At 35.2% G+C, this 11,621-nt stretch overlaps 1 protein-coding gene across 1 annotated transcript in view; it reads right to left on the bottom strand.

Annotated features, from left to right (window-relative positions):
- Positions 1-331: 331 nt before the first annotated feature.
- Positions 332-11,621, bottom strand: part of LOC127831607 (uncharacterized) — a 233,203-nt gene continuing 221,913 nt past the window's right edge. Inside the window, exons 4-7 of the mRNA XM_052356586.1 lie at positions 2,665-2,868; positions 2,096-2,332; positions 1,483-1,698; positions 332-609 (exon numbers count right to left, since the gene is read on the bottom strand). Coding sequence (XP_052212546.1) covers positions 367-609; positions 1,483-1,698; positions 2,096-2,332; positions 2,665-2,868 — 900 coding nt within the window. The 3' untranslated portion in view covers positions 332-366. The remainder of the gene's footprint in view (positions 610-1,482; positions 1,699-2,095; positions 2,333-2,664; positions 2,869-11,621) is intronic.

The raw sequence follows: 11,621 nt of genomic DNA on the forward strand, positions 1-11,621 counted from the left end.
ATATACCCCCTCTTCTTCGAAGGGGGGCATAAATATTTACATAGCAAAAAGTTCTAGAAACAATAAGACTAGAAGGAAATATTTACATAGCAACAAGATAACATCATAAACATGCTACACTAACTTTAGAAGAAGAATATGTTTCATACAAAATTGGGTATTGCAAATAAAGCGCACATGTTTTTACTTTCTATTTTAAGATAATTAGCATATTTTGATTCTATAAGTTAACCACAAATAGGTTGTAAAGGTAGCACATTTAATTGAGCATTTATTGTCATTGAAATGAGGTATTTGGACATTAAGAACACGCAAAAAAAACAGACTATATTTACACTTTGTACATGTACAGAACTTTCATGTTAACTACAATTTGATGACGCTCACAACTTCAGAGCCCTTGGAGACCAACTGCAGGTCAATTGGAGCAGTTGCAGTGGCCATCTCGATGTCAGGCATTACAAGTCCATCCTCCTCTAATGCCTGCTGGAGAAGTTCAGCAGGCATGTTTACAATTTCTCCGTTGTTACAAAAACATTCAGCTACTCCGTCGCTCACACCGATTGCCTCCACAGTGACGATAGACTGTACAAGGGGAGCTTCTGTTTTCTATATGAAAAGAAATAAATATAAACAAATCTTTTTTTTGTAAATTGTTATTTCTTGAGTTTATAGATAAACTTTGATTTATTGAAAATTCTAATCATCAATTTGTTTGTTCCAATAGTAGTTTTTTAACACTTTTACAGTGCTTTTATTTTTAAACATTATCAATTTAAACAATCATTTGGAATATTGAACTTGATTTCGGAAAATAGATACTATAACTTTTTTGCATAAGGAATATGACTCAATAGAAGGATTAACCATCAGCCAAAGAAAGTTCTGGTTAAAAGTAATTTTTTTATGTAATAGGTGGGATGTCCCAATGGACAAAATATATAAAATTGAACATTTTGTTGCACCAGCAAGAGGGAAACCTTAGTGTACAATGCGACCCTTTAGTTTAGCAAGGAAAGAATTTCCAAATTTAGGCACAGAGCAAATATAGAAGACAATATTGTACATTATATCTCCACTTTACAAAAAAGCTCAAGAGATTTAGCGTTATTTGGATTATTGTTATGCAATTTTTGAAGAAGCCACATATGCTTGATAAGGGCCAAAGTACATAGGTTGAATGAGCGCGTCTATCCAGAGCCACATAAAAGTAAATGAATCAATTAAATAAAGAAATTTCAAACATAGACACTAAGAATATAGTGATAGGCAAAAAAGATGCATAATGTGAAAAGCATTGACACCAAAATAGCCAACTAGATGACCTTCAGTCGTCAGTAATGGCATAATTTTCACAGGTCATGTAATCAAACGCCGAGCTTGACGACATGCAACAATGATCCAAAAATTATATCGCTCACTTATGCAGAAAGTTTCCTTAATGCATAAGAATGTATGCCAAAACTTAAGAAAAATGCTCACTTGGATTTTCGACCTCGCAGTTGTGGACAGTGACAGGACATTCTGATAGCTGTTGACGATCACATCGGTGATCGTCACATGGTCACCAGGCCTCACATCACTTTGAACGGCATCACGCCAGAGAGTGACCTGTGTCTTTGAACTGTCATCCATGACAGTGCTGGTCTTGATGGGGACCATTCCACCTTGGACCTGCACCTCTCTCGGTTCGTCTTCCTGCTCATATGAATTTATGGAGTACATAAAATACTGCATAAATAGTAAGTGTCCAATAAGGAAGATTTCAGCACAAACATTAGTTAGTTATGACCAGCTTTTGATTTTGGTGGGCAACATTGTCTCAATGTTGAATGCAATGGAAGGTAAAGAACAAGGGAGGTTAAAAAAATTATAAGTGCACAAAACTGAGCCACTAAGTGTATAGACATGTATATGCATGTATTATTTGTCAATTCAAATGACATCAATAATGAAGATTTAAGCGATTTGTGGAAATACAGCTATTATATCTTCTATATTGTTAAGATAATAATAAAATAAATCTTTTAGTCAGACAGAAATGAAAGAGATTCATTTAAATATATCAATTGAAATGAAATTTTTGTATGCATACCTGAGTGACTTTCCCACTTATGGAGACCCGTTTCTTTGCAGGTGAAGTAAGTGCAGTTTTTATTGCAACAATCTCTGCCGGTGGTGGATTCAGAAGCCTCTCACCCTCCTGCACATGTTGTGGAGGCACCTGAAGGGGTGCTGACATGAGCACCTTCGATGTGCTCGTCAAGATGAGGACTCTCACCTCATCCTCTGTTCGGCGAATGCTGTTTCGCACAACCAAAGTGTTGCCCACCTATAAATGGTGTACAAGTGTTATTTTAATCAACAAACGGTGCATTTTGATGCAAGTTAATTATTGACCAATTAACAGTTAATGTCAGTGTTGATTAGGGTGCTGGTCTTAAAAACTTTAATTTCAATACCATGTATGAAACCATTGAGTCTATTGTTATATGTTGCATAAAACTACGATGTTTTCAACTTTCACAATAACATATCATTTATCTATGAAACGTGCAATTGTTACAATCCATAGTTACAAAACATTACATTTAGGTTACAACACAGATTGTTAAACTAAAATTTAACACAGATTGTTAAACTAAAATTTTCAGTACAAATTACCTGCAATTTACAAAACTTTGCCGGGTCGTAGCAGATCCCTTTTGCCGTGGTAATGCCGTCACTCATGGCAAAGTTCATGACTCTTTTCTCTTCGCCATCCTTCCTGTATACTTCTGCAGGCTTAACCGCAACAACCTTGACCTTTAAAGCCAAAGTGTATGGCCCAGTGCCCCGTTCAGTAAAAGCGGCATCGATACTTGTCATCTGATATGATAAAACATGAATGATATTTTAGCAATATTACATTTCAAATAATTCAACAGGAGATTTCAATAAATAAAAATCACTGCATTTTTACGCAAGCAACACAAAATTGATATGGTTTTCCCTTGCATTGACTTCTTTGAATTATTTTGACGCAATTATATCCTGACCATTCAGACGACATTAATTTGTAACTCTGTAACACAAAGATATTTTAATGATTTATTACGTTCTCAATCAAAATCAAACATTAATAAAATAATATTTGTAACGCTGTGACAAGTAAACAAGTATTTCACAAAATTAACACTGTACAATTGTTATATTGGGATTATATATAATTGTTATTGTAGGCATATTTACATAAAATACAATTAATGAAATCGTACAGAAATACATGTGATATGATGTAATATACTAGTAATATATACATTTATATATAAACACAGGCTCAAAGGAATGAACTCTTTTGTCAAAACCTTTTCAGATCCTAGCTAAGGCTTTGTTGTGTGTAACATTGTTACTGCAGTTCCGATGTTCAACTAAAATTTAGTAAATATTTGTCATAAATGAGAATCAGGTTTGTAAACTATTTATCATGAACCTGTTCTTCTTAAATTTGTTATATTAAATCATTACTAAAACCAATAACTTGAATTAATACAATATGTTATTTGTCATTATACATACTCAATAATGACATACTCCTTGAAATATACATTTTGGTCCTATATAGATCACGACATGGGGTTTGGTGCTTGGGCATGTATATCATTGAAATTTTTGGAAGGAACATGATTGAATCATGATGAACACCATGGGCTTGTATTCAATTATAACATTATAATGAGAAAAAAATGCAATAGATTTTTTCTTACAATTCTCTATTTTTTGCACATGCTAAAAATAATGGTTTATGATCAGAATAGTAAGACTCTAGTGTGCCAAATGCAGCTATTTCATTAGCACATATTGTTGTATAGATATGATCAATGCATGAACCGTAATCAGTCGTAACACCAGTCGGCAATTGTTGCAAATTTGAAGGGCTCTTAAAAGCATCTGTAAATTGTTTATTTAAATTAGTTTCGAAGTTGAAATCACCCATCAGTACAAGCTCCATTTTTGAATGATTGTCCGTGATTTCATTGTTGACAGCCATGAGAAATTGCGTAATATTTTGAAGTGTATGTTTTTTTGGAGGACAGTACACAAAAACGATCACAAGACCCTGCCCAATGTCCACAAGACAGTACTCTATGTCACAAATTGTCCTAAAATAAATATGACGCACAGTCAATTCATTTTTGACAAAAAACCGCAATACCATGAGCTGTTTGTTTCAAAGTACCACAAAAGCTACTAAAACCTTCTAGGCTATACGTTTCATCAATCAAATTCCAAACTCTTGTTTCAACTAAACCTATGATGTCAGAATACAACATATTGGTTTCTTGTCTGAAGTTAACGAAATGTTTCCTTAAAGGACGGCAATTATGGAAGATTATTTTTGTATAAAGCATTGAATCAAATAAATCCAAACAAGGTAATAAATGGGTTATTTTTCTGTGATTTCTTAGTCTTTCCATTTCAATTTCGACATCTGGAGAAACATGTATTTTACCAGCATTCATTTCAGTCAAATAAACACCTGACAGTTTGCCAACTCTACTGAGACCAACATAGTGAATGTGATCAATTTTCTTTGTTCCAAAGTTAATTACAGCCTCTGTCATAGTGGAACCCTGAGCTTTGTGTATTGTTTTCCCTGCTGATAGGTAAATAGGGAATTGGCGCCTGATGATCAAGTAATTTTTGTAATATTGGTAAGTAAAGCGACGACACGTTTCAAGAATAGGTGTCCAGTTCTGCGGAATGTGTGCATTGTACAAATGTCTATATCGACTGCGCCACTTACAACCAATAGTTGGATCATCAAACAAAACCCAAATTATGCTGCATCTACAAGAATTTTGAACTCTGAAATCAAATTTTTTTATGATGCATGATGCACCATTAGTCAAGCCATCTTCTGTGTCTACATTCAGGCTTAATTCTGCTGCAGGCAATTCAATTCCAAGGGAAATGTTTTTGGCAGATTCATCGTTTTTGAAGAGTCATCTGGTATTTTGGAAATAATTGTACTGCGTAGAGATGCACTTATATCACCAGACACATCATCAACAGCTTCAATTGTAACAATATTACTGACAGGCATTTCTTTCAAAATAAAGGAATTGTGCAATGATACATCCTCCCTTCTGCAAAATAAATGAGGTTTGTTCTTGAGGTCATTACTATCACCCTTAACTAATCTAGCTTTTAAAACAGCAATATCCTCTTCAGTATGAAGGCCTTCCCTCAATTTATTCAGCAGCTCTGCAAATGCAGCATCTTCTTTCTGGCGCATTCTCACTTTCAATTCAAAGAAATCAAATAAATCAACCCAAACATTTGTGGCCAAATTATGCAGTTGGGAGCTTCTGAATTCCTGCGAGAACACCCAAGAATCCATGACAGGTTTCAATTGAAAGAGATCTCCTACTGCAAGTATGCTTACGTTCCCAAAAGGTTTATTGCAAGATGTTATTTCCTGCATTCTTAGATTGATAAAATTCAACATGCTACGACCCACCATAGAAATTTCATCTATAATGACAAGTTTTAAGGAGATGTACCTTGCTCGCATTGTGTTCAACTGCTGCATGTCAAGAGGCTTAAAATAAAAACCTTGGTTAGCTGGTATGCAAAAGGCGGAGTGAATTGTGCTTCCACCAATGTTATGCGCAGCTTTTCCAGTTGGAGCACACATCAAAATTTTAATTGTATCAGGATTTTCACCCCTTAAATGATTATAATATTTTATCAAACCTTGATAAATGCACTTTGTTAACACACTTTTCCCAACACCAGCACCACCAGACAGAAATGTGTAAAAGGGTAATTCTTTGGATTTCATTTTAGTAAGCATGTAATAAAAAAATGTTTTTGCTCGTGATTTAACTTTCGTATACTCTCAAAATAAGCATCATTATCCACCTCTTTCTGAGGAAGAATTTCTGTATTGGAGCGTCGCATTAGTAACATTCAAGTCTTCCCCTAAATCATAATATAATGAATCACTATCAACAACATTTGAGTCAAAGCAACCAAACTGACTGGCTGGTGAGACACCTGCACTTTCATCTATTGCCTCTTGGTGTTGCGCTTCCATGTCAACGGGTGGTTCTATTTATCTAAATTCATTGCAACAAATGACTCAAAATCAAAATCACATTTCTCAAATTGCATCTTATTAGCATTGATTTCAAGAATTTTCGAAGTTAAACATTGCTCATAGTTGTCATATCCGGCTATAAAATCCCTTTCATCATCTCTCCAATGGGTGTACAGCATAAGTTTTTGACGAAAATGCTCTTCCCTATCCTTATTGATTGGTGTTATATTAGTATAAATAATTTTCCCACATTTTCTTTTTCTTAAGCATGTGCCACATGGTAACAACTTCACCACTTTGCGACCAACTTCATCGTCATCATTTATAGGCACAATGTCATCTTCTTGGTCATGAACATATTCAGTTTCGGGTAATTCTGCTTCAACATTTACTGATTTCTTTTCCCTCTGCTTAGGGATGACTTCATACCATGATGCAAATTCTGCATAACACATTAACTCCATAGACTTGGGTCTCCTTTTGTATCTCTTAAGAATACTATCCATCTCTACATCAACCGACTCTTTAGGAAGACTCTGCAATTGTGAAAATGGTTTGATCATAGATGTTCTGTCATTTGATTGATTTGTGTCAACATATATAATCTGCCTTGTACAACGTCTCAGTGGCATCTGTAGTACCAAATAGACAGCCTCTTGAGCGCCAATCTCAATATTGGTTAAAAACTGGTTACCAATTCTGCGTACCTGTTCTTGTATGTTGGTGTCTTTTGACTGAGCCTCAAAACAAGCATCCGCAAGCAAGTTTGATAAACCCCTTTGTCCTTTAGAGATGTAAGATACTATGTACGAAACACAAGCGTATGGATCAAGTATGTACTGCAAGTCCATATTGGCCATCCAGCATTTCATTAAAACAGTGTTGTAATTATTTATCCGTGTCTCAGCTAAGGATCTCTTCAAGAAAACTGTCACTCTTTTTAAGGTCGATCTTATTACCTCAATATAGGTATTGAAGTCAATTCCTAGAGAAACAAGGAACTCGTCGAAATCTATTTGTTTGTTATTTGTGTGTGCCTCATTTAGAAATGCTGTTATTTTTGTAACCAATTGCGAATGCTGTGGGGATGCCGAAGTTTCATCTAAAGGATATAATATAATAGTCTTTGGCATAGGAAACAATGGAAAGTTGAATCTGCATACATTTTTGCCACGTTTACGGCATGTTTTTGCATGTCTATGTGTTTGGTAATTTACTAATTCTTGAATAGCATTGTCATTTTTACAGGTGACATACTTATCAACAAAGTCTGTGATTAAATTGTCAGGTGAAACACCATGAAGTGGAGCACCTTTCACCCACAAAAGCATATGAATATGGGGGGAACCTCGTTGCTGGAATTCCACTCTATAAAAGAAGTCCATTATTTCACCAACTGGCATAAGTGTGCTTTTTAAAATGTCTTTTATAAAGACTTGAACTCTCATGTCAAAGTACCTGGCACAATCACAGGATCTGACTTTATAAGAAAGCACTTTTCCTGCCAGGAAAGTAACCTTGCTTCTTCCATTGAAATGTCTGTACCACGGCCAAGTTTGTGTAGTGATATCAGTAATGGCAACCATTTTGTTTCTGCAGCAGAGAAAGAAGCAAACCAAGTAGGAGTACCGAGTTGACGAATCATTGCGAAAACATCACGTTTAGCTTGCTCCCAGTAAGGTGGAGATCCACGAATCGTCCGTAAGACTTTATACCCATCATTTTGCATCGTGAGCTGATCAACAAAAACAGGATTAAGCAAATAACCCGCAGTTAGACTCTGGTCTTTAGATTTACATTTTCTTACAGCTAGATTAACCTTATCCTTGACTTGTTTGATTTGCAGACGTTTTAACTTAAGAATATGTTAGGAACACATTTTGCAACTCGTCTGTCAACATTTCTTAACTCCCACTTGCAAATATCACTGTAATGCAATGGTACCAAACGCTGTGAATTATCAAGACGTGGCTTTCCACAGAAAATCGATGGGAATGAGAGTATTTCAGAATGATAGTCTTGAAATAAGCTGATAGGACTATTATTTTCTCCTGGAGCTACACAAAGCACCTGGTTAAATTCTCTGAAATCAATGGGCTGTAGACATGTGTCTAAATTGCCAACTAATCGATCATTAAAACTATCATCTTCTGTCCAGGAATCTGATTGATAGTCATTATCAACTGTATTAACAGCATCCTTCCCTTGCTGGGACATGGAATCCGGAAAGATAAAATCTTCATGTGGCTGCTCAAGCCATGTTTCATTTAAAACAATTCCTTCGTTTCTACAAATGCTGCTATTTGCAACCAACCATTTCGCAGCTTCGAATACTTTATTTGGCCTAATATTTTCAAATAAAACATGGTGTTTGAAAGCCATTTACGCTTCAACTTTATCATTATAGTGTCATGTTCACTCATCATTCTAGGCAGTGACTTGATTGTGCTGTTTACATCTGCAGGAACATTGACAATATTTCCCCTCAGGTTTAACTGACCACCCCTGGGCATTTCACGGAGTTGCATAAATGGCAATCTTGGAGAAACCAATCTTTCTTCCAAATTTGATAATTCCAACTCCTTTGGTTTAACAGGAAATGCCAAACCATTGTGTTTGCAAAAAGGGGGTGTTTCACCTTTGCATATAACTTTATAGCAACCACTGCAAATCCACTCAACATTATTAACACTTTTACAATTTGACAAGTAAGGGCCAACTTTTTCCCGATACTTAGTAATTGTTCGCAGTTTTTCATTGAATACCTAAAAAAGGTTTTGGGAGCAGCATGAACAGACATAATCTGGCCCTTCACTTACAAGATTGTCAAACTTTGAAGGAAGATCTACAAACTTATCTGGAACAAATCTATCATCTATGCAACCAGTGAATGACATTCCTATCATTTTATCCCTTAAACAAGGCCGTTTCCGCCCAACACTTGTATTTGCCTGCTTTCTTTTAGGAATTTTCTTAAAACCCTCTTGATTGTCCAATATATGCACGGCATTAAAATATGGCTTAAAGAAGGCTTTTAAAAAGAACAAATGCATATCAAACTGTACAGAGGTAGGGCACTGTCCACATGACGTTACCAAATTGTCAATAAATGTGCACATATCTTTCAAAGAATGCATCTCTCCTAGAACAGAAGTTCCATCGGGACAACAAAGACCATTTTCATCTCTACTGTGACTATCAAACACATAATAAAAATGAGTTTTTCTTTCATAGTGAATAGCAATAGCAAACCCAGCAAAAACCAAAATTACATCATTGTTATCTGCAAAACATTTTGTGAATGCAATTTCGAGTGAAAATAAACCCGCTGCTTCTATGTCAATATCACTCGAGCATCTGATAACCCCAGACATCACATCTTTATGCTCAACATACACTCTTTTACCCCTATAGACAATTTTGTCAGGTAAAATTTGTGGATTCACAAAGCCAGAAACAGTGTCATCAGTGTTCAATGCCATGTATAAGCTACTGCCATCCTGGATGATATGATTAAGATCATCAGCCTTAATCTGACCAGCAGGCTTAACATTTTTTACAAAAACTAAAAACATCATACAGCATGGTACACACTGTTTACCTCTTGCATCACAAGGCAAGCGTTCATCAGTTTGACAGTAATCACCATGTGCAACCAGCAAGTAAGCCATATTGATACTTGACAGGAGCACAATCCAAACAACAATGATGACAGAAATTGGGATTTCTAATGTTTGTTTATATTATACTTCAACCTCATGCTGGTTCATTGAACTACAATGTATATCACAAACTATTCATATAACACAATCTAACAGTTCATGCAAGTAGCTACATGTATCCTGTAAATTTAACATTGCAAATCCAGGCCCATCAGAGAGGGTATGCCATTATTGGTTCATTTCCTAGTATATAGAAATATTGATAATTGACAAGTATTCAACTTAAGTCATTGCAAGTAAATCGACCTTTGGAAAGCAGCAATGAAATAGTGAAACTCCAGTCTGGCTATGCCATTATTGTATCAGCTCCAAGTATTCATATGTATGGATCTGTAACCAATATTTAATGCCAAGTTTTTGCCAGTATAATCCTTAAGTAAGTTCAAGTAAATGATTCAAAATTTCAGTGAATTAAATATACAAACTCTCGCGTCAAAATGTAAGTATGCCATTATGGTTCCAACTAAAACATATAAAGAAGAGTAATGGTACTAACCAGTGTTCAACTCAAGTCAGTGTCAGTATAATATCAATATTTTGTAAACAACTGCAGCAATTAATGTTGCTATGACAAATTGCAACTTCAGCCTCAACAGTGTGGAATGCTATTATAGTTTCAACTCATAGTTTTCACACAAATGGATATTTAAACAGTGTTCAACTCCAGTGTTCAACTCCAGTGTTCAACTCCAAGTCAGTTCCAGAGGTCAATATTTTGAAAGCATCTCGACCACGAGTATATGTAGCTTAATATATCATTAACCATTGTTCAAAGTCAATTCCAGTATATGATAAAAGTTTGGAAAGCAAGTCAATGGATTAAAATATAACAAATCCAGTCTCAAAAATGTGGGTATGCCATTACTTTCAACTCCAAGTATATAAACAATGTATACTGATCATACTTAATAGCAAGCTAGTTCTTATAGCAAGATAGTTAGCTTTCTTTTAACTAATTATCTCTGGCTGAATAAAAAATGATACCAACATTCAATATATCTCACCTGATTTAAGTCAATTACAATTAAAACATTTGGAAATAGAATAAATCTCAACAAACAACATATAATATATCTTATATATTTACAAAAAACACGCTTATAACTCGTACAATTCGAAAAAAGACGCAGTTAAAACTAGCACTCAGATAACATCAATTACATTTCCACTTGTCATCGAAAACAACAACGTGAACTTGTTCTGTAGCGCTATGTTACGTTTATAAAGCATGCCATGAAATATCGTCAGTTATGAACACATAAATGTAAACATATGAATGTACTTACTTTTTAAGTGCGTTCTTCTGCAACAATGCGAAACTTGCTTGGGATGCTGACTGTTGAGCTCAACGAAATCGAATGTTTTGACAGTCGGCGCGGGATTCGGGTGGGATGTAAACAATGTATCATTGCGCAGCCAATAAACAACAATTTAAGTTATTTGAACTCAATATTATTAGTAAATAATAAATAAACAAATCATTTTCATATAACTACCGTCTTGAAAATAATTCGATAGTACAAACTTAATGATTAAATACTATCGTTTCGATGAACTATTTTTTTGCTGAGGACATCTTTTGATCACGTGACGAAAAATAGACGCCAAAACACCCGCGAAAAAGAACCACGTGACTAAATTAGGACGCTAAACGCAAATACCATGCGACTCGACTTTTATTATGTAAGAACGCTCTGCAATTCCTTGAAGCCGGGGCCTTGTGATTGCTATTACGTAAGAATTGACCTCTAAGTGAAGTAAGCAAAGGAAAAGCAGCAACCTAATTGACCCATTCCATCTATGTGCGAAGGCAA

This window comes from Dreissena polymorpha, chromosome 5 (genome assembly GCF_020536995.1).
Source record: "Dreissena polymorpha isolate Duluth1 chromosome 5, UMN_Dpol_1.0, whole genome shotgun sequence".
Lineage (NCBI taxonomy): Eukaryota > Metazoa > Mollusca > Bivalvia > Myida > Dreissenidae > Dreissena > Dreissena polymorpha.